At 39.2% G+C, this 25,298-nt stretch overlaps 1 protein-coding gene across 1 annotated transcript in view; it reads right to left on the bottom strand.

Annotated features, from left to right (window-relative positions):
* The window catches only part of LOC150082442 (transcription initiation factor TFIID subunit 4B-like), a 341,032-nt gene that overhangs the window by 79,926 nt on the left and 235,808 nt on the right, over nucleotides 1-25,298 (bottom strand). The window contains exons 10-11 of the mRNA XM_090377748.1: nucleotides 13,667-13,801; nucleotides 499-719 (exon numbers count right to left, since the gene is read on the bottom strand). Of these exons, the coding sequence (XP_090233874.1) occupies nucleotides 499-719; nucleotides 13,667-13,801 (356 nt within the window). The remainder of the gene's footprint in view (nucleotides 1-498; nucleotides 720-13,666; nucleotides 13,802-25,298) is intronic.

Here is a 25,298-nt window from a genome sequence, read left to right as displayed (position 1 = left end):
TTGCCCAATCAAGTTGCCTAAAGGGATTTTTATTATACATAAGATACTGTTTGGAAATTTGTACTGGGTACAACAACTGAAGGTGTTATCCTCAGTAACTCTGTCTAGTATTGAGAAGAGGATGGTGTAGCAACCTGAAGAGTATAGTTCGCACCTTAGTTACAAAGGGGGGGGGGACCTGTTTTACTACCATTTCTTTATCAAAAAACACATTCTTTGTAAATAATCATTAATTAGCAATTCATATTTAAGATGCAACTTTTCAGCTTCTTTCCAATGTAGGTGGGTACACAAATAACTGCGGCAATTAACTTTTCAAAAAATAAAGTAACACATTTTTTACTGTTTTTTTTTAAACTAGTTTCAAAATTTTAAGATGTTAAAAGATTTTAGTTCATGAGTAATCATTTGTTCAATCAACTGTGCTGTTTGTGAAAAGAGAACTAACAAGCACTTTTTATACAAGAAATAATCGAAATTCAATATTAGAAAAGATACCTTAACGAAGAAAAATTTCGCTTTTCCCTATCTTTGGAACTGCAAACAGGAGTTAAAGCAGTTTTAGATGAAGACATTTTGGCTGGCATTACAGCAACAGGAGATGCAGTTGCAAGTGCTGCCATAACTGTTGAACCAGTTGACTTTGGGGTTGTAACAACTGAAGTTGTACCTGATGCTATTAGAATATTCTTTGCTTGACTTACTACAGGCAGTCGAGGCTGAAACAAGAAATTCATAAAATAAAAATCTGCAACTAAAGCAAACAAATACAAGAATTTACTGATTTACATATACAGGGTTTTAAAGTTGGCAAATATATATATCTCGCAAGTAAGTTTATATTGTCTGGAACAACATAATTTACTGACATACAGATCGAAGTATTAACAACAGATGAGCGTAGAGCAGTGAAAATGGAAATTTCAGGTGCACATTTTTCACAAGCAAAACAAGAATTTGGGCAACCAAAAACCACACATAATACATAAGGCACCACTGCATTCCTTCCATGAAAATTGGTATAAGGTGCACAGATTTGTGTTTTTCCAGTCATCAGTCCTATTTTCTTTACAGGAACAGTCAAAATCCAGTGATATCTGGATTCTGGATGATGCTCAATGTCAGAAAGGGTATGTCCAACAAGACACTGCAGCTGCACACAAACATATGCATGGCACTGCAAACAGTGAAATTTGTGTTTGAAGGGTGTGTGATTTTTAAGAGACTGACCAGCAGTATCACCAAATATTATATCTCCTGATTTTTTTTCCATTGGGGGGGGGGGGAGATATTGCACTGAGCAAGAATGTGTGAACAATCTACACTTAAATAAAGAACCAACAGGCATCATCACTAAGTTAATTGCTGAAATTCCTTCTGACACGGGAAATTTGGGCACCTCCAACATTTCTTTTAACATATTTTGACTTATAAATAAACGTTTGTTTATTCTATGGACAGATGAGACCAGAAGAGTTCACAACTTTACTGTAACTGTTTTATTGCAGCTGACATAACAGCACAGCAGCAAACAATGGGCTGTGTACTTTTTTGTGGCAGCATATGGTTTGATCCTGCAATGTCCAAATTTGTGTCCACACATGTTATCATGGGACCACAGTTAGCCCAAATAAATAAATTTTCTGTTTATATTGTGATGACCACATGGTCAGAGTAGTTCACAAGATTGAGATAAAAAGGAAACACCGTATTTAGCAGTCACACGACTTCAACTACAGTCGCTCAAAGCACAAGTAATTATGCACTCTCGTGCCTGACCACTCGGCCACAGCAGTCTAGATAACACAGGCATACATAAACTAAACTATATGCTGTTCTCAGTTATTGGAGATATATGCATGGATTCAGTGAGTATAAAAGCACTCTGCAATATGTTTCTGAAAAGCAGTTCATAAATTACAATCAATTTTTCCATAAATTAATGATGCAATAAGAGAAATGATACAATAAATGTTTACAAAAAACATTTTTACATCTTTATTATTATTATTGCTGATACTATATTTACTTAATGTACACACTACTCAGATTAAAAAGGTCAAAGACTATCTAACCAGTAGGAGGTTCTCAACAAATAAGCTTATGGGGAACCAACTAGTCTTGCAGAGCTTCACTCTGCAACTTCTCATCATGCAACCTGTTAACAGAGAACCATCTATATGACTATTGAATGAGTGCATATGGTTTGCCTAGGACTCAGTCAAACAAAGTGGGCAAATTAGAGGCTGAAATCTTTTCAAAACGAATGTATGTTAAGCAAAATAATCAATCACACATATTGGCTACAACACCACCACCACCCAAGCTAACAAAGTCCCAACCTTGTCTGCCTGGGAAACAGGATATGGTAATAAAAATTTATTGGAACAACCAACACAATAGAAGCCATCAATGTTAGAAGCTTAAATAAAAATAGTAAATATTACAGAAGCCAAGATGATAAATATACATGGATAAATACTGCAGCTAAACAATAACTACAAATTATTGTAGAAGTAAGGATACAGCTTCTAGAACTAGTTTCGAAGAACGTTTTACATATACGCATCATTTAAGATGAAAAGTTGGGTGATCTATAACACAACTGAAGCACCAAGAAAAGAAATAAAGTTATGAGAAGTCCTTGACAAAGAATGCAAATAAAATTAGCAAAGAATTCTTCTTTTAAGCTAATATACTAGAAGAAAAAATGAGGAATGCCGTAGCCAAGTGGTCAGGTGCTAGGGTGCACAAGTACGCATGCTTTGATTGACCGGGATTCAAGCCCATGACTGATAAATACAGTGCTGTTTCTTGTATTCTCTCTGCTTTGTGAACTCCTTAAATCAAGTGGTCAGTGGTCATCCCAGAGTATATACAGAAAATTTATTTATTTAAAGGATGAACAAACATTGGCCCACTGCTGACAAATTAAATATATATTTTAGTATTACTGGACATAAATAATGCAAGAAATCAAGCTTATACAGTATCAGCTAAAAAAAAAAAAAAAAAACCATACATCACCTGCCCATCCCCTCCAATAGTTTGTTTAGTTGTTCCTTGAATTTATTCAAATTATCCAATTCCAAAAAACAGATGGCAGTTTGTTCCAACGATCAACCACATGCCGACTGAAGCCAAACTTCGCACATCTATTCCACAAAAACACAATCTGAATTTATGCCCCTTCATGTGTGCAGTCTGAGTAAGAGGAAGAATCTCATCAGCACTGAGCCAGCTCAATCCATTCAAAGCCTTAAACACCCGAAACAGATCACCTCAGTAGTACCTGGTTTATAGACACTACAATCTGCAGAAGCCGTTCTTAGTAAGAACATCCTTTTCTATTCTACCTCTCACCAATCTCGTTGCCCTTCTCTGTACTCATTTCGTCAGCTCTACATCCTTCCTAAAATGAGGCCTGACCATCACTTTATACAATGGGATAATCACCTCCTTATCTCTTCTAGCAAAATTCTTGTATATCATTGACAAAACCCCATGAGCTGTTCAGGCAGCATGTCTGCATTGCTCAGAGAGCTTCATATCTGACTGTGCAATTACCTCCAAATATTTTTTTTTTCATTTTCCACTACCTTGAGCACAGTACCACACAGTTCAGATCCTATTCATCTTATTCCAGATTCTACAATTGTCTCTGCTACTACTAGTCCAGTTCTTCAACGAGAGATTATCGGTTCTGCCTCTCCTTGTGGTTTTGCTGGAGAGTTGGATGACCACCATCATCAGGTGTTACTTCCAAACAGTCCACTTCCAAGGTCGATTTCTCCCCTTCACCAACTCCATTGGTGTCCATAATACTTTCTGCCAATATGCCAAATTTTTTGGTCTTTCAGTTAATCCCCAGAAGTCTAGCTATTGCATCTTTTCTCCAAGTCGCATGACATCCACTGATACCTTACTTCTGGAATTAGCAGAAAAAGTGCTGACTCCCACAAACAGTGTCAAGTTTCCTAGATGCAAATCTCACCTTTAAACAACAAATCCAAGCCCAGCATGCCAAAGCCTTGCGAGCTTCTGGAGAATGAAAATAAATTTATGCCAAACTCACAATAAATAAATAATCAGGAAATACCTCGAGCCTTGCGAGCTTCTGGAGAATGAAAATAGATCTATGCCAAACTCACAATAAATAAATAATCAGGAAATACCTTGAAACATACTTCAGTAGCGTGATCTCCTATGCCGTGAAAGTTTTGTCGGCTGCACCTCCCACCAGCCTCAGGAAACTACGGGGTCTAGAATTCTGGGTGCTGAAGTGGGCTAATGGGTAGCTTACCAGATCTACCTGACATCCAAATCTGTACTATGCTCCAACCTGCAATACATGCCTGCAGTCCACAGAGCCCATGTGCGGAAATTAAAGACGTTCCTTCATCTGTGTTCATCTAAGCATGCTCGTATGAACATCTGGAAGATGGTTGGTTGGCGTTTGCCCAGGAAGACACCTTCTCAGTACCCACTCTTTGTGCTCAAGGCTACAGAGTTTCAATAGACACTTCCCAAATGTGACTATGGACACTCAACTTGCTGAACATTGACTTGGACCTATGGTCAATTGACAAGTCACATCGAGATGACATCTTGGGCTATCTAACTGTATGTAAAGGAGAGGTTTGCAAGTTGCGGTCCTAGTATGCCGATGTCATTTTATATTATGGTTAATTTGTAGCTGAACTTTGTATTTTTGTGATTGGTCACTTGTATAGTGAATGTTTTGTAAGATTCCTCAGTTATCTGTGCAGGGAATCAAAATTGTATACTAGTTAATTTATTAAAGAATTTTATTATTATTATTAATTATCCTGACACTCGCTTATTTTCATTCCAAATGTCATTTTGCAAAGGAAAAGGTGTATGCGTGTCAATTACTCTTTGAAAATTGTCCAGTCTAGGGAGGATTAAAATATAAGAATTAAAAAAATTAAAATTTGAAAGGGACTTGGGGGTGGTTGTGCAGGCAGATATGAAGTTCTCTGAGCAGTGCAGACGGGCTGCAAGAGTAGCTCATGGAGTATTGTCAATGATATACAGGAATTTTTCCAGCAGGGATAAGGAGGTGATTATTCCATTGTATAAGGCAATGGTCAGGCCACAGCTAGAGTACTGTATACAGGTCTGGAGGCCTCATTTCAAGAAGGATGTAGAGCTGCTGGAACGAGTACAGAGAAGGGCAACAAGATTAGTGAATGGAACAAAGGGGTGCTCTTACGAAGAAAGGCTTAAGTTTTGCAAATTACAGTGTCTGGAGACTAGGCACCAGCGAGGTGATCTGATAGAGGTGTATAAAGCCTTGAATGGTTTAAGCATGCTCAATGCTGATGGGATTCTTCCTCTAGCTCAGAAAAATCACCTGAGAGGGCATAAATTCAAATTGAGGAAAGACAGATGTAGGATAGACGTGAGGAAATTTGCCTTTAGCCAGCGGGTGGTTGGTTGGTGGAACAGACTTCCATCCCTTGTGGTGGAGGTTGATAGCCTAAATAAGTTTAAGGCTCAGCTGGACAGGTATTTGGAACGAACAGAGGGGTGAAGTGGAAGTGGGTTTTTTTTTTTTTTTTGGCTGATGCTGCATAAGCTTGCTTTCTTGCATCAAATGCCTCTACTAATGCTAATGCTAATAAAAACGAAACCATATAAAGTGTCTACATCTATATTAGAGAGTGTCATTTCAGAGAAGTTGTTCATTTGATGTGATTTCTAATATTTCTGGACACAACCCAAGCCTCTGTCCACAGGAGCTTTTAAAGGGGGGGGGGGGTTCACTGTTTTGCCAATTATAACACAGGTTTGGCATTAACATGGATTGTATAATATAAATATGATGCTGTCGGACATATTTGGCTGACTAGATTTATACATGGTTGTTTTAAATTTTTTTTTATAACTTTTAAAAAAGTATTAAGCGGAAATTTTTTCTGGGATGGAATAATACGAAGATTAATATACTCTTAACTTTTTAATAGCAATTTCTATTTTCCATACCACATAGATTTAAAATATCAATACTAATTTTCAGTTGCTTCTTACTGTTTTAAAAGCAACAATATGAAGAAGAATAATATAAAAAAGTAATAAAAGAATAATAACATAAAAGCAACCACATACGCTTCGCATGTGTATATGCATGCAAACAGATACAGTTAATTAATTTATTACTACAAATTAAAATATTAGCATTTTTTTTATAAGGTTTTTTTTTTTTTTTTTTTTTTTTTTTTTAATAAAACTCCCAAACATGAGGTATTGGTCCTTGAAGTTGTCACAGACATTCCCTCAGATATGCCAGACAAGCTGTACTTGCTATCTGGGAGTCTAAAACGCTGCTGGAACTGATATTCGGGTAACACTCAAGTCAAATGGACCCAATTTCAGCAAAGTCTGGATGGTCTGTGACAGCCAAATCCTCTGCTTGCACCTTCACGATGGTGGGTGACCACCCAGGTGTGAACCAACATAAGCAGGGGTCGAGGTGTGGTGCCCACACCACATGGAGGAATGCACCCTATGTTACCAGGCAGTACTAGGTGGTAGATGACTCTCATCAACCGGTGCAATACCACCACTTTGCTTATTGGAGGCTTGAAGTGGTGGAACCCATGTTTAGCCTCTAGAGCTAAGTTCCAGTTAACCCTTCCCTATCTCTTCCATCATGCAGTATGATTGATGACTTTTGAGGTTATGATGAACATCGTGGCGAGATCCAATATTCCTTACATTTCGAGGGTACAGCTCTAAAACTGTTCGCAGGCCGGTTGCTAGTTAGTATTATTAGTATTAGTAACGGCCGCATGGTGCAAGAAAGCCTATGGCTTATGCTGCACCAGCCAAAAAAAATAATAAAAATCCGAACAAAACAATGATAAAAACAAAAAAAAAAAAAAAAAAAGATAACTAAATAATAATAATTAATAAAAAAAAAAAAAAAAGGAAATTAAACCTATCATCCTATGCGCTTCCCTTACCCGAGAGTACTATCCAGATGACCTTTGAATTTCCCCAAACTGTCGGCCTCTACCACCTATGAAGGCAACTTATTCCAGCAATTTATAACTCGCTGGCTAAAATAAAACTTCCTGCAGTCCAATCTAAACATTTCCCCCCATAACTTGAATTTATGTCCCCTAGTTCTAGCATCATTTATAATCTTGAAAATTTTGTCCTCATTCATTTTACTGATGCCTCTCAGAACCTTAAACACCTCAATCAAATCTCCTCTAAGGTGTCTAGTTTCCAAACTCTGCAACCCACATATTCGAAGTCTTCCGTCATAAGGACGCCCTTTTGCCGATCTCCCCAGGCGAGTTACCCTTCTTTGCACCATTTCAAGAAGCTCGATGTCTTTCTTTAGGTGCGGTCTCCATACTTGAACACAGTATTCCAAGTGTGGTCTAACATAAAAATAGTACACCGAACTGAACCTATTGGTAACTCTCTAGGAGACTTCCAGATCAGCTTGGGTATAATCTTGCTACCTCTACTCTGCCAGATAGTGATGGGAGGGAGTCCGAGTAGCGTGTATGCGGGGAGCATTGTCGAGTCCACGTTATGTCAAGGATCTCGGTATATTCCTAACATATGTATGCCATATCCAAAAATTTCATTACTTCATACAGCATGTCCCACCCACTTTTTCTTACTATTGAATACACCATGAATGGTCAAACTAATAGAGCAAGCTTATCTGCAAAAAGATATAAACTTCCCAAAGACTTCCTAGTTCATTTCACAAATACATGTATATGTTGTCTCAATTCTAATCTCAACGATGTCCATTTCCACTTGCAGTCTGCCAAACCCCATGTACTTTTTCTAACAGAATCTCAGTTATTGGTTGATTCAACTAATGCTCATCCCAGATGCCCAAATTATTCGCTGTATGATTCGTTTCGCTTCAAAGGTGGTACTTGTGCATATGTCCGTTCTGATATTCCCTGTCAGAGACTTGGCAATTTGGAATCTCCTCTCTTTGATCTTCTCTGGCTTAAAATCTCTCTACCTCATTGTGTCAAATTCATCTGTTGTCTCTACTGTTCTCCCAACTCCACTAATCACTTGGAGCTTTTTGACTTCCTCTCTTTGCATCTTGCTTTCTCCAGTCCAACTTTCCTAACAGTGAGGTAATTTTCCTTGGTGATTTTAATGTTCACAACTCCAGCTGGTCGAGATGCTGAGGCTTTTGCAATTACTAATGACCTTGCACAGATTGTTCATTTACCTACAAGAATTCCAGACAATCCTAATCATACAGCCAACACGCTTGATCTTTTTCTCACAAACAACCCTTCTAAGTACACGGTAAAAGTGAGAGGTTCTTTAGGCACTTCAGACCACAACTTGATGATTGTCTCTTCTCCTATGGAACCTTTATCTCATGGCTATTACCAACCTTGTGTTGTTTGGCATTACAAGAATGCAAAATGGGATGACCTGCGAGATTTCTTTTCTTCTTTTCCTTGGTCGGATTACTGTTTCAAAACTTCTGATGTCAACGTCTGCTTGGATCGTGTCAGTGAAATTATTCTTGCAGGAAATGGAATCCTTTATCCCACACTCCACTTTACAATCTCGTCCTTTATCTAAAACTTGGTTTTCCAATAAATGTGCTAAGGCTGTTCAAGAGAAGTTGCATATTATAATTGGCTTGTTTCTAATTCTACAGTTTTATTTTCTGCCTAAACCAAAGCTCGCAACAATTGTAAAGCAGTTATTAATTAGTCCAAACTAGAGTTTGAACAGGCTAAGAGTAGAAAACTTGCTTCTTGCCCTAATGGTAGCCGAGAATTCTGGTCTCTTGCCAAAGCTATTGCCCATCTCTGCTCCCACCTCTGTCCAAACCAGAGGGTTCTGTTGTCACTTCTGCCAAGGATAAAGCTGACCTGCTAGCATCCCATTTTCCTTCCAACTCATGTATTAATGAGTTGGATTAGTAAACTAAAAAATTTGGTTTTCTCTTTCGCTCTCGCCTTTATTTTTTTTCCAAACAGTTGTCCACTCTGTACAAATCACAAATCCGCCCCACCATGGAATATTGTTCCCACATGTGCGGCAGTGTCCCCCAAAACCTCTCTCAAGCTTCTAGGTTCCATTCAGAAGAGGGCAGTAGGTTAATTAATGACTCATCTCTAACGGTCTCTCCATTCTCTGTCTCATAGACATACTGTTTCTGCTGCATGCCTTTTCTACAGATACTTCCATGGGCACTGTTCTGAACTGGCTTCAATAATCCCCGCTCTCTCTTTCAAAACAGTCTGAACATGTGCCGCCACCAGCCAACACCTATTTACTGTCCAACTCCAAACTCATAGAACCAACTGTTCACCTTCCTTGTTTATTCATTCAACTGCTATTTTCTGGAACAACCTTCCTTCGTATGTATTTCCAGAAAATTACAGTCTACAGATGTTCAAGCCTAATGTCAACAAATATCTTCTCAACCTCTAACACATGCACCCTGCTAAGTACTATAGGTTCTAATTTTTTTTTTTTTTTTATTTAAACTCCAAACACGAGAGGTATTAGAACCTATAGTATTTAGTACCGTGCTTGGGTTGGAGGTTGAGAAGACGAAAGAAGGTATTTGTTGACATTGCATTTGAACTTCTGCAGATTGTAATTTTCAGGAAATACGGATGAAGGAAGGTTTTTCCAGAAAACGGTAGTTGAATGAATAAACGAGGAAGATGAAAAGTTGATTCTGTGAGTTTGAAGTTGGACAGTAAATGGATGTTGGTTGGTGGTGGCACGTGTTTGGACTGTTTTGAAAGAGAGCGGGAATTATAGAAGCCAATTCAGAAGAACAGTGCCCATGGAAGTATCTATAGAAGAGGCATGCCGCAAACAGTACGTCTATGAGACAGCGAGTGGAGAGACTCTGTTAGAGATGAGTCATTAATTAACCTAACTGCCCTCTTCTGAATGGAACCTAGAAGCTTGAGAGAGGTTTTGGGGGACACTGCCGCACATGTGGGAACAATATTCCATGATAGGGTGGATTTGTGATTTGTACAGAGTGAACAACTGTTTGGAAAAAAAGTAAAGGCAAGAGCGAAAGAGAAAACCAAATTTTTTAGAAGCAGAGCAAGCAATATTTGTAATGTGCTTGTGCAATGGGATATTAGAAGCCATGAGATATTAGTAATCCACAAAAGAGATATACCATCTTGCCTAGAAATCAGAGTGTCACCAAAAGATAGCATAGGAGCAGAAGAAGAATCCTTTTTGCGAGATATAAGACCAGACTGAGTTTTAAAAGGATTGAAATCAACTGTATTTGCCCACTGGAGAATTACCTGAAGATCGGCCTTTTAAGGAAATGGCAGCGGATATTCGAGAAGTTGAAGCTGATTGAGCAGTACAAGGTTTCTGAAAATGGAAAGTGGAATACAACGTGCTATCATCAGCAAAACTATGGACAGGATTTGCAGTCAATGGAACAAGGTCATTAATATACAAGAGGAAAAGAGTGGGGGAAAGAACTGAACCTTGTGGGACACCAGCATTAGTGGAGAAGTTAGAAGACAGAGCATCTACCATCACCCTCAGTGAGCAGTCAGAGAAAAAACTGGATAAACAATTACTAAAAACAGTTGGCAAACCATAAGATGGAAGTTTGTTTAGAAGACCTTTATGCCAAACACGATTGAAAGCCTTTGGGATGTCAAGAGCATCTGCTTGCATTTCGCCGAACTTTTCCATAAACGGGTACACAAGTCAGAATATCACCAGTTGATCGATACTGACAGAATCCATACTGGCGATCATTGATCAGACAAAACTTTTCTAGTTTAAGAGTTGGTGGTTAATTGATCTCCCCATTAATTTAGAAAGAGTAGAAGTAATGCAATGAGACGATAATTGGATGGGAGGGACTTGTCACATTTTGTAGGAACTGGCTGGATATGAACAAATTTTCAAGCAGAAGGAAAAATACCTTTGGAATAAGAAACTGAAAAAAAAAAAAAAAAAAAAACTAGGCAAAGAACAGGAGTAAATTCAGGAACTCAGGTTTCGAGATCAAGTGAAGAAATACCATCAGGAGCTGGAGCTTTCTTACCATCAAGATTCGTCAAAATCTTTCTGACAGAGGACCACAAGAGGCACTGAATGGAGCGTGGTAGGAATGGGGGGAGGTGCTTTACTAAGATCATCAATGCAAGAGTTAGAAGAAAAATGGGATGCTAGCAGATCAGCTTTATTCTTAGCTGAAGCGACAAAAGAATCTGGTTTTGACAGAGGTGGGGAAAATTACCTCAAAATTTTAGTGGAATTGGGAGAATGGTAGAGACAACAGATGAATTTGGCAGAATGAGGTATAGACATTTTAAGCCAGAGAAGATCGAAAAGAGGAGATTCCAAATTACCAAGTCTCTGACAGGGAATATCAGAATAGACATATGCACAAGCACACCCCTGAGGTGAAAGGAATCATACAGAGAATAATTTGGGCAACTGAGATGAGCAGTGGTTGAATCAACTGATAATTGAGATTCTGTCAAAAAAAAGTACATGGAGTTTGACAGACTGTAAGGATGTAACTGTAAGTGGAAATGGACATCACTGAGATTAGAACTGAGACCATGTATATTTTTGAAATGAACTAGGAAGCATTTGGGAGGATTAGACCTTTTAGTAGATAAGTTTGCTCTATTACTTTGACTATTTATGGTGTATTCAATAGTAAGAAAAAATGTGTGTGTGTGTGTGTGTGTGTGTGTGTGTGTGTGTGTGTGTGTGTGTGTGTGTGTGTGTGTGTGTGTGTGTGTGTGTGTGTGTGTGTGTGTGTGTGTGTGTGTGTGTGTGTGAGGGGGGGACATTCTGTATGAAGTAAAGAAATTTTTGGATATGGTATACACATGGTAAGAATATACCCAGATCCTTGACATAACGTGGCCTCGACAAAACCCGCGCATACATACACACTACTCAGACTCCCTCCAGTCCCTATCTGGCAGAGTAGAGGCATCAAGACTAGCTGATCTGGAAGCTTCCTAGCGGATGGGCTGTGAACATTGTTTCAGAGCTCTACCCTCAGAATGTAAGGAAGTTTGGATCTTGCCATGGTGTTCATCATAACCTCAAAAGACATCAATCACACAGCAAGATGGAAAAGATGGGGGAGGGTTGAATGGAACTGAACTCTGGAGAATAAACATGGATTCCACCACTTCAAGCCTCCAATAAAAGTTTGTAGGTGGTAGATGAGTTTCATCAACCGATGAAATACCACCACTTTGCTTATTGGAGGCTTGAAGTGGTGAAACCCATGTTTAGCCTCTAGGGCAAAGTTTCCGGCATCCCCCCCCCCATACTTCTCCTTCAACCAATGCACGGTACTAAGTACTATAGGTTTTGATACCTTTCGTTTTTGGGGTTTTCATAAAAAAAAAAGCAAAGTGGTGGTTCTGCACCGGTTGATGAGCATCATCTACCACCTAGTATTGTGATAACACAGAGGGACGGCATTCCTCCATGTCGTGTGGGCACCACACCTCGACCCATGCTTACGTTGGTTCATAGCTGGGTGGTCACCCACAGTGTGCTTGTGCATGGGGGTTATACTCAGGATTACTAACAGTCCCACCATCGTGAAGGTGCAAGCAGAGGATGTGGCTGTCACAGACCGGACTTTGCCGAAATTGGGTCCACTTGACTTGAGTGTCACCCGAATATCAGTTCAATCACCATTTTAGACTCCCAGGCAGCAAGAACAGCTTGTCTGAGAGAATGTCTGCAATAGCCTCAAGGACCAAAGGTTGGTTAATGTCGGGAGTCAAGGAATACTACTGTAAAAAAACTTATAAACATTAGGCAGATGGGCTGAGAAGTGGCAACTGAAGTTGAACATCAATAAATGAAAGGTGCTGCATACAGGTAGCAATAATCGTAGAACATACGAATCAGGTTATACTACATTAAAAAAAGAATTAAGGGTAATTGTACAGTCCAACATGTCATTCTCTGAGAGGAGAATATAAGTTACTAGGACAGCCCTGGAGTTCTGTCAATGATATATAAGAATTTTGCTAGCAGGGACAAGGAGTTGTATAAGGACTATTAGGCTGCATCCTGAGGTCCAGAAGCCTCATTTTAAGAGAGATGTGAACCAGTTGGAACAGGTGCAGAGTGGAGCAATCAGATTAGTCAAGAACACAAATGGGTACTCTTACTAAAAAAAGACTTTGTTTCTGCAAATTGCAGTGCTTCTCACAGGTGCCTGGTTTCCAAGCACTGCAACTTGCAGTGCTTGGAAACCAGGCACCTGTGATAAGACCAGACTGAAGTATTTAAGGCTTTAAATGGATTGAGTAAACTAAATGGCATCCTTGCACTTTCTTGGATAATACACGTAAGTAAACATAAATTTAACAGAAAAAGGATAGTTACAGCATAGTGTGGCAATTTGCTTTCAGCCAGAGAGTAGCTATTGAATCAAACTTTCATCTGGTGTTTTGGAAGTGGGTAGTTTGAATCAATTTAAGGAAAGATTATTCAAATTGTAAAGAGGATGTACAGATGAAGTGATGAAGTGGGTAGTGTTTTCTGGCTAATGCTGTAGAAGCTTAGTTCTTTGCACCATATGGCACTACTAATACTACAATAGATTGTTGTTTTAAAGTGTGCAAAATATCACGCAACTTACAGTGAGAAGCCGCTGCTGAGTAATGACACCCTGTGGAGCTTGAGTCAACTGGGAAGCCAAGGCACTACCTGAGATTTGGGGTATTACTCTGAACTGGGAAGGAGACTGAGGCACAGCTGGTCTGTTCTGGATAGCCTATTAAATAAAGACAAATAAGTGATAAAGCAGAAATACAGAAATTTTAAATAAACCATCTAACTATTAAGTCATTATTATTAAGTTATTATAGGAATATTGTGTATTATAGGAATATTATAAAGGAATATTATGTGTTCTTAGCACCATTGTTCTCTTGAGTTTTGCATCACAGGTCTATCCAAGTCTCATGTTGCACAGTTCCTACATTTTCCCCATTCCCTCTAACAGAGTCAAAGTCCTCCAAGAGTCTGCGAATCAAGAATGCCATAGATTGTCCAATTTTATTGTGACAATTGTTTTCAGTAATGGTATAAACATTCTTTAGCAAAAGTTATGACTGCTTCTGATTGCTAATACAGTCAAAACTTGTAATCTCAAACACACTGATATATGAAATATTGCCAAAGTAGCCCTTGAAACAGAAACTCCCACAAGAACAAAACAAACTAAAAGTGTGATTTTATATGGCTCTAAATATATATGACAAATCCTTGATTATATGGCATAACAGGATAAAGGTCTCTATTATTGCCAAATGTCCATTAAACTGAAAACTTTTTCCAAGACCATTTTTATTCCACATAATTGACAACTTAAACAGTTAGTCTTATATGTATTAGAAACACAGAAATAACATAAAACAAACTTTTATTTACCTTTGACTTTGTGGTACATAGTAAGTACACAGCAGAAGATAGTGTAATGGTGCTTGGAAAAACTGTATTCAGAGTTAGAGCAAAAAGTCAAAGTTCAGATACTGATGAACTTTTAGAATGTAGAATGGTATTCCTAATACATTCTTACCAGCTGAATTCTATGTACATCCTTCCCAGTTAAATGCTATTCTTCAAGCCACTTTCAAATTACACCTTTGAGGTTAATACTGGTTATTACTTTCATGTGTTTTCTATTTAAAACTGTCGAAACACTTCTATCAATACTATACATCGACAGAAACTCATTAATCCTATGTGTTAGTTTGGCACCTGTGAGGTTCACCTTAAAAATAATCAACCTGGATCAACTTGGTTGATCCAGGTTCATTATTTTCAAGGCACTACGTTCACAGACAGTTGGTGCACCACTGTCTGTGAAAGTAGTGCTGTATATTTCGCAGGTGTGAGATTCAATCCCTTATTCAACACCTTAATAATACTTATTTAGTCAAAAGCTAATCTTGAAGTAAGAACAAAAACACTGCACTTTTTTCAACTTGCATGTATCAAGAAAATTTATTTACATTTACTATTTGTTCCTTTGGACAGTCTTTAGTTTCCCAAACAAGCTTAGTTTCCTAGGTAAAAGGTGTTGCTCAAAACATCGAAGGCAGATATTGTTGGGATATCAGAGACGTGGTGTCACACAGATATAAGGGATGCAGAACTGCAATTTGGGAAGTACAACGTCTACAGAAAGGATAGACAGGATAGGAAGGGGGGAGGGGTTATGCTATTAGTTAAGAAACACATAAAAACCAAGGAAGTGAAGCCAGTCGACATCGCTGGACAGTGCAGTGTTGAGTCAGTTTGGTGTGACATAAACATTGGGAGATCAAAATTGAGAGTAGGGGTGTGCTATAGGCCTAATGACTCTGATGAGTATAATAAGGAACTGTACAGGGAAATAGAGTGGGCCAGTAAATCAGAGAGTCTTATAATGGGAGATTTTAATTTCCCAGATATTGACTGGAATTTGGGGGCTGGTTACTCACACACTAGCAGGGCTTTTGTGGATTTATTGGATGATTGTTTTCTACATCAGCATGTTCGGGAGGCAACTAGAAGGAGTAATACTCTTGATTTGATTATCAGCAGTGATTCTTCATGCATTAAGAATCTGCAGATAAATGAACCACTAGGTGGCTGTGATAACAGTGTGCTGAAGTGGGATTTACTCAAAGAGGTAACTACCATTAGGGGTAAAGGGAAGGGTTATTGCTTCCGTAAAGGCGACTACGATGGACTGAGACAGTATTTAAATTCATTACAGTGGGACCAACTGATGATGTTACCAACAGCAAATTCAAAATGGGAAGCATTCAAAGAACTTATCTTGGAAGATACTAGGCTTTACATACCAACTAAGAAATATTGTTCAAGGTTTAGGCCAAAATGGATGTCAGATGAACTAAGGCATATGGCAGAGAAGAAAAATGCATGGGATACTTACAAATTAACACATGACACAGAAGCCTATGATAGATACAAGTTGATATGCAACCAAGTTACAAAGGAGGTTAGGCAGGCGAAGGCAGATTACGAGAAATCCTTGGCAAGGGATGCAAAGAAAAACAGCAAAGAGTTCTTTACTTATGTAAACTCTAGAAGGAAGGGGATGAATCAGATTGGTCCACTTGATATTGATGGGTCAACTGTTGATGATTCTGCTCAGGTAGCTAACAAACTAAATGAATATTTTCCATCGACATTCACACACGAGGAGTTATTCAGTGAGGGGAATGCCAGAGGTGTATTCAACTCTAGCAGTAAGCTACAGAATCTTGAAATAACTGGGAGTAAAGTGGAGGAGAAACTGTTGAAGATAAACACAAGAAGGGCACCCGGGGTGGATGGGATCTATCCAGTTATATTAAAGGAGGCAGCAAAGGAAGTAAGCAAACCCTTAGCCATAATTATGAGAGCTTCCTTGGACTCAGGGGAGGTACCCATAGACTGGAAATGTGCAAATGTGACCCCAATTCACAAAGGAGGATCAAAGGCTGACACAAGTAATTATAGACCTGTGAGCTTAACTTCTGTTCCAGGAAAATTAATGGAGGCACTGGTTAAAGAAGCACTGCAGGATCATTTAGACACGACTTCAGTTATAGCTCAGACACAGCATGGTTTTGTTAAGGGGAAGTCTTGCCTGACCAACTTGATTGGATACTATGATGCAGTCACAAAAGAACTGGATGCAGGGAATAACTTTGATATTATATACTTGGATCGTAGAAAGGCTTTTGACATTGGAGGCAAATTGCTGCTATGGATAAAGGGGTGGTTTGGGGGGAGAAGACAGAGAGTGGTAATCAATGGACACTGCCCATCGTGGACTGATGTTATTAGTGGAGTCCCTCAGGGCTCAGTGTTGGGTCCATTATTGTTTTCTGTATTTATAAATGATATTGATGATGGTATATCGGGCTTAATGTCCAAGTATGCAGACGATACAAAGGTTGGCAGGGTTGTCAAGGACACTACTGACACTATGCTGCTGCAACAGGATCTGGAAAGGTTGAGCAGATGGGCTGAGAGGTGGCAAATGAAGTTTAACATTGACAAATGTAAAGTACTACACATGGGAAACAGCAACCCCAGAGCAATGTATCAACTCTGTGGTACTACACTGACAGTGGTAGAGAATGAAAGGGACTTGGGGGTGGTTGTGCAGGCAGATATGAAGTTCTCTGAGCAGTGCAGACGGGCTGCAAGAGTAGCTCATGGAGTATTGTCAATGATATACAGGAATTTTTCCAGCAGGGATAAGGAGGTGATTATTCTATTGTATAAGGCAATGGTCAGGCCACACCTAGAGTACTGTATACAGGTCTGGAGGCCTCATTTCAAGAAGGATGTAGAGCTGCTGGAACGAGTACAGAGAAGGGCAACAAGATTAGTGAATGGAACAAAGGGGTGCTCTTACGAAGAAAGGCTTAAGTTTTGCAAATTACAGTGTCTGGAGACTAGGCACCAGCGAGGTGATCTGATAGAGGTGTATAAAGCCTTGAATGGTTTAAGCATGCTCAATGCTGATGGGATTCTTCCTCTAGCTCAGAAAAATCACCTGAGAGGGCATAAATTCAAATTGAGGAAAGACAGATGTAGGATAGACGTGCGGAAATTTGCCTTTAGCCAGCGGGTGGTTGGTTGGTTGGTTGGTGGAACAGACTTCCATCCCTTGTGGTGGAGGTTGATAGCCTAAATAAGTTTAAGGCTCAGCTGGACAGGTATTTTGAACGAACAGAGGGGTGAAGTGGAAGTGGGTTTTTTTTTTTTTTTTGGCTGAAGCTGCATAAGCTTGCTTTCTTGCATCAAATGCCTATACTAATGCTAATGCTAATAACAACATGGTGATTTGTGTTTGTGGGTATGGTTAAACAAAATAAATGAATAACAATTCTTTTTAGAAAATAAGCTATATTTTTGTTATATATTTCTGCTTAGGAATTTTTGTATAAAACATGATATAAAATATATATACATAATACAAATTCATAACTGACTTTCATTTTTGGTAAATTTCCAAAGCTATTTTATTGTTAATATATTAAATTACAACTTCTTCATGTGTCGTCTCCATCATGGTGGTTGACTACCATGTGTCTCTACCAGCTACGCATCAGTGTTTCTCTTGCACAAACTTCATAAGAAAGATTAGTCCATTCCTCAATGTTAGTTATCCAGGTCTTTCTCTGTCGTCCTTTACTCCTCTTTCCCTATACCATTGCTTCCAACTTTTTTTTTTTTTAGTATAGAGTCATTTCTCAGGAGGTGACCGAGATAACGTGTTTTCCTTTGCTTAATGATGTCCACGAGTTCTCTTTTATTTGTTGTTTTTAAAGCCTGCACTTCTGCATTTGACTTTCTTCTTCGTGTCCAAGACATTCTCATGATTCTCCTTAAGAGCGACATTTGAAATGCCTTAATTTGTTTCTCGGGATAATTTGTAATAGTACATATTTCAGATCCATTTAAGTGAGTTGATCACACACACACACACACACACACACACACACACACACACACACACACACACACACACACACACACACACACACACACACACACACACACACACACACACACAGCATTTTTAGGTTTACTAGAGGTATACGATGCAAGAAAACAAGCTTATGGAGCATCAGCCAAAAAAAAACCTCTCCCATTTCACCCCTCCATTTGTTCCAAATTCCTGTCCAGCTCAGCCAAACATTTATTTAGGCAATCAACTTCCACAACAAAAGATGGTTTGTTTGTTTGTTATTTGGTTTTTAGGAGCATTAGCAAGTAAGGCCATATTGCTCCGGGATATGCGGTGGTCATTCCCTGACCTTTTCGCATTCTCCGTATTTGGTGGTGACGGGCTCGAACCCTGGTCTAATCAAGAAGCGTGTGCTACGCACTGCTGTTCTTTCCCACCTGGCAACGGAAGCACCTAACAAAAGTTGGACGTCTGTTTCACCAATCAACCACCCACTGCTTAAGAGCAAATTTCAACACATCTATTCTACAACTGTCTCTCCTCAATTTGAATCTATGCTCCCTCAGGTTCTTAATCTGAGGAAGAGAAAGAATCATCCCATCAGCATTCAGCTTGCTCAACCCATTCAAGGTCCTATACACGTCAATCAGATCAACTCACAGGTGCCTAACTCTCAAGGCACTGCAATTTGCAAAAATTTAAGCCTTTCTTGGTAAGAGAACCCCTTTGTTCCCCTCACCAACTTTGTTGCTCTTGATTGGACTCATTCTAGCAACTCTACATCCTTCCTAAAATGAGGCCTCCAGACCTGTACACAGTACTCTAGGTGCAGTTGGACCACTGCCTTGTACAACAGGATAATCACCTCCCTGTCCCTGCTTGCAAAATTCCTATATATCATATCAGTGAAGATGCCATGACCTGCCCTGGCAGCCTGTATGCACTGCTCAGCAAATTTCATATTTTGCTGCAAAATTACCCCCAGGTCTTTTTCACTTTCCTGAGTGTAGTACCACACTTGGGTTATTGCTAGACATATGCAGTTCTTTGCATTTGTCAATGTTAAACTTCGGTTGCCACTTCTCAGCCCATTTGCCCAACTTGTTTAGATCCAGTCGGAGTAGCATACTGTCTTTACTGTTGTTAACAACCCTGCCAACCTTTGTATCATCTGCAAACTTGGACATTAATCCTGATATACCTTCATCAATATCATTGATGTATACACAAAACAACAATGGGCCCAGCACCGAACACTGGGGAACTCCACTAATAACATTTGTCCAAGAAGAGAAGGCAGTGTCCATTGATTACCACTTTCTGTCATCTCCCACTAAACCATCCCTTTATCCATTGTAGCAACTTACCTTTAATGCCATACCTCTCCAATTTGTACAGCAATCTTCCATGAGCAACAGTATCAAAAGCTTTCCTGAAATCCAAGTATATGATATCAAAATTATTTTTGACATTCAGTTCCTTTATGACCGCATCATAGTATCCAATCAAATTGGTCAGACAAGACCTCCCTTTAACAAACCCATGCTGTGTCTTAATTATTACTGTAGTTTTGTCTAGATGATCCTGCCATGCTTCTTTAACCAGCGACTCCATTACTGTCTCTGGAACACAAGTTTAACTAACAGGTCTATAGTTACTTGTGTCACTTTTGAAACCCCTTTGTGAATTCATGATACATTTGTACACCTCCAGTCCATGGGGACCTCCCCTGAGTCCAAGGAAGCTCTCATAATTATGGCTAAGGGTTTGCTTACATTCTTTGCTGTCTCCTTTAATATAATTGGATAGATCCCATCCACCCCAGGTGCCTTCCTTATGTTTAACTTCAACAATTTCTCCTCCACTTTGCTCTCAGTTACTAAAAAATCGAGTTTGATAAACTTCTGGCATTCCCCTCATTGAATAACTCATGTGTGAATGTAGATGCAAAATACTCATTCAGTTTATCAGCTACCTGAGAATGATCATCAACAGACAACCCATCTATGTCAAGTAGTCCAATCTGATTCATCCCTTTCCTTCTAGAGTTTACATAAGTAAAGAACTCTTTGCTGTTACCCTTTGCATCCTTTGCCAACGATTTCTCGTAATCTGCCTTCGCCTGCATAACCTCCTTTTTGACTTGATTACAGACAAGCTTATATCTGCACAGGCTTCCGTGTCACCTGATAAGCTTCCCATACATTTTTCTTCTCTGCCATGAGCCTCATTAATTCATCTGACATCCATTTAGGCCTGAACCTTGAACAGTATTTCTTAGTTGGTATGAAAAGCCTAATAGCCTCCAAGATTAAGTCCTTGAAGGCTTCCATTTAGAATGCAACGATCCCACTGTACAGAATTTAAAAACTGTCTGAGACCTCTGTAGTCACCTTTAACAAAGCAAAAGCCCTTCCCTTTACCCTTGATGGTAGTTACATCTTTAAGTAATTTCCATATCAGTACATTGTGATCACTGTCACCCAGTGGTTCCTTTATCTGCAAATTCTTAATGCATGAATAATCACTGCTGATAATCAGATCAAGAGTATTACTCCCTCTGGTTGCCTCTTGAACATGCTGCAATAGAAAACAGTCATCCAATAAATCCAAAAGTCTTGCTAGTGTGCAACTGACCAACCCACAAGTTCCAGTCAATATCTGGAAAGTTAAAATCTCACATTATAACACATTCTGATTTACTGGCCCACTCTATTTCTCTGCACAATTGCTCATTATACTGATCAGATTCATTAGGCCTATAATACATGCATACTCTCATTTTTCCTTTCCAGTGTTCATGTCACACTAATAGACTCAACACTGCATTGTCCACCTGTGACAACTGGATGCACTTCCTTAGATTTCATGTATTTCATAATTAACAGCATAATAACCCCTCCTCCCTTCCTGCCCTGTCTATCCTTTCTGTACACATTGTATTTCCCAAATTCCGATTCTGCACTGATTATATTTGAGTGACACCATGTCTCTGATATCGCAACGATATCAGCCTTTGATGTCAAGCTCATCAAATTTATTAACTATACTCCTAGCATTGGTGTATATGCAAGTATACATGCACTTGTTTCTACTCTTAGTTGCCTTAACACAGTCCATGTATTTATTTGTTCACAACTCCTGGAAATCTCCATTGCCTTGCTTTCCAGGCTGCTGTTCATTCCAATAGAAGCAGTGCAAGAATCACTTTTGCCTCTGCCTGTGGCTACTGTTACTCTTTCAGTCTGTAAATCTCCCCCAAGCTAGCAGTTTTCCGACCCATCTAACAGTGCCTCGATAGCATCAGCAAATATTCTTGCACCCTTTCTATTTAAGTGTATCCCATTCCTGTAGAAGCTGCCTCTCTCCTGTTAGCAAGCAAAGACCACACTGAAAAAAATTCTACCCCATGAACCTTGCACAATCTCTTCAGGATGAATTGATCGGCAAGGCTCTAATTATATATTCCCTACTATTGTGGGCAGAATAGCAGCCACCTTCTCAGGGTTCAACTCTAATTCACAGATTTTTTTCAACAGTGACCTGTACTTGTTAAGTAATTCCGCCAGTCTCCTACCATTAGTGCTAATGATCGGCAAGGCTCTAATCATATATTCCCTACTATTGTGGGCAGAATTGCAGACACCTTCTCAGGGTTCAACTCTAATTCACAGATTTTTTTCAACAGTGACCTGTACTTGTTAAGTAATTCCGCCAGTCTCCTACCATTAGTGCTAATGTGTACAACAATATCGCCTTTTGTGCCCTTAAAAGATGATCTGCTCTACAATGTCATCAACTTTTGCCCCTCGCAGACATACCCTGGTCCCGTTCCACTATCCTTCTTGCATATTATATTTCCTTGTCTCCCTGACAAGAGAGTCACCAACAATAACTAGTTCCTTTGGGATCAGTGCATTCTGCCTTGGAGATTGCCTGATACAGAGGAGTCAGCTCTGCCATTGAGCTGGGCAGCTGAGAGCTTGATGGGCCCCTCATATTAATTTCTTTTTGAGGGCATTTACCCTACACCTCAAGCTCTCATAGATGCCCATCAGAACAATGAGTTGGCACCTAATTTCTTGATACTAGTCATCTAGCACACACACAAAGACATCCTACTTGGCTAGATATCCTCTAGATCTTGTTCCGTTTTAGAAAGTTAAGCAAACATTCCACATATTTTTGGAGACTGATGTGTTGGAGAATGGCCCCCTTCGTGTCTCCCCCCGAGTCAGAGCACTCTCGCTAGTCTGTGATCTTTGCTTCGCAGCTCTTGTCTGGGGCATGATTTCCATTTAAATACAGTTTAATTAACAATGGAATTTAATAAGATTAATAAATATTTTTGAATAATTGATAATACTATACTAATCTGATTCCCAATACAGTGCTTCATATCACATTATCTAGTTTTATGTTATACCTTGCGCTATCATTTTGAGATATATATGTTGCGCTATTTCTTATCGATTGCAATATGTTCAACAATATTGCTGCTAATGCCGGGAGTCGTAACTTCCAAAAATTTGTTAACCTTATCCTGGTCTCTAGGTGTATTCCCTTGATGTTAAGATCTTTCTCATGTCCATAAAGGCCTTTTTTGCTATTTCAGTTCTTCTTTTGATCTCTTGTAAGGTTTTCCTGTCATCAGCGATTAGATATTCTAGGTAGACGTTAGAGTTTATGTATTGTAAAATTTACTTTAATTTTATTCTCTCCCTCTTTGTTTGAGATGCACATTATTTGAATTTCTTTTCATTAAAACATAGACCAAATCTTTCACTGGAGCTTTTTACCTTGTCAATGATGGCTTTTAAGTCTGTTTTGCTTTATCTCAGAAGAACGGTGTAATTTGCATATCTTAGGTTATTAATTCTAGTTTCTGCTATGGTAAGGCCCATTAAGTCTTCTATCTTCGGTATAAATGTTAAAAAGGATAGGATGCATCCCCGATGCACTCCCTTTAGTATTGGAAACTCATCTGAATATTCTCCATCATTTCTGATGGAAGCTGACTATTCCCAGTATAGATTAGTTATAATTCTTATGTCTTTACCATCACAACAATCAATTCCTATTTTTTGTAGAGACTGAATCATCTTTTCATGGTCTACTGAGTTCAAAGCTTTTTTATAGTCTACAAGACAGATATAAATGCCTTTTATTTTCCCAGATATTTCTCAATTATCATCCTTAAGTTAACGATTCCTTCTCTGGTTCTGCTGTTTTTCATGAATCCACTTTGGACTGGGTTTATTTCTGCTGTGAGTTTGTATGGCAAATTATTTTCAAGGGAATCTTAGAAGTATGACTCATAAAGCTAATGATTCTATAAGAATATTCTATAATCAGAGCATTCCAGGGATCCAGGTTTCTTGGGAAGAGGTATGAAGGTGGAGTGGTAGATGACTCATCAACCGGTGCAATGCCACCACTTTGCTTATTGGAGGCTTGAAGTGGTGGAACCCATGTTTAGTCTCTAGAGCTAAGTTCCGGTCAACCCTTCCCCATCTCTTCCATCATGCAGTATGATTGATGACTTTTGAGGTTATGATGAACATCGTAGTGAGATCCAATATTCCTCACATTTCGAGGGTACAGTTCTAAAACGGTGTTCGCAGGCCGGCCGCTAGTTAGTACACCGGACCGAACCTATTCGTAACTCTCTAGGAGGCTTCTGGATCAGCTAGTGTATAATCTTGCTACCTCTACTCTGCCATATAGTGACTGGAGGGAGTCCGAGTAGTGTGTGTGTATGCGGGGAGCATTGTCGAGGCCACGTTATGTCAAGGATCTGGGTATATTCTTACCATGTGTACGCCATATCCAAAAATTTCATTACTTCATACAGCATGTCCCACCCACTTTCTTACTATTGAATACACCATGAATTGTCAAACTAATAGAGCAAGCTTATCTGCGAAAAGATCTAAACCTCCCAAGCACTTCCTAATTCATTTCACAAATATACGTGGTCTCAATTCTAATCTCAACGATGTCCATTTCCACTTGCAGTCTGCCAAACCCCATGTACTTTTTCTGACAGAATCTCAGTTATCGGTTGATTCAACTACTGCTCATCTCAGATGCCCAAATTATTCGCTGTATGCATATGTCCGTTTCCCTGTCAGAAATTTGGCAATTTGGAATCTCTCTCTTTGATCTTCTCTGGCTTAAAATCTCTCTACCTCATTGTGTCAAATTCATCTGTTGTCTCTACTGTTCTCCCAACTCCACTAATCACTTGAAGCTCTTTGACTTCCTCTCTTTGCAACTTGACTTTCTCCAGTCCAACTTTTCTAACAGTGACGTAATTTTCCTTGGTGATTTTAATGTTCACAACTCCAGCTGGTCGAGATGCTGAGGCTTTTGTAATTACTAATGATCTTGCACAGATTGTTCATTTACCTACAAGAATACCGGACAATCCTAATCATACAGCCAATACGTTTGATCTTTTTCTCACAAACAACCCTTCTAAGTACACGGTCGAAGTGAGAGGTCCTTTAGGTACTTCAGATCACAACTCGGTGATTGTCTCTTCTCCAACGGAATCTTTATCTCATGGCTATTCCCAACCTCGTGTTGTTTCGCATTACAAGAATGCAAAATGGGATGATCTGCGAGACTTCTTTTCTTCTTTTCCTTGGTCGGATTACTGTTTCAAAACTTCTGATGTCAACGTTTGCTCAGATCGTGTCAGTGAAATTATTCTTGCAGGAATGGAATCCTTTATCCCACACTCCACTTTAAAATCTCGCCCTTTATCTAAACCTTGGTTTTCCAA

The sequence above is a fragment of the Mastigoproctus giganteus genome, chromosome 7 (assembly GCF_048544385.1).
Source record: "Mastigoproctus giganteus isolate SK-2022 chromosome 7, ASM4854438v1, whole genome shotgun sequence".
NCBI lineage: Eukaryota > Metazoa > Arthropoda > Arachnida > Uropygi > Thelyphonidae > Mastigoproctus > Mastigoproctus giganteus.
Note: the sequence above shows the minus strand (reverse complement) of the source record. Positions and strands in the feature narration are given on the sequence as shown.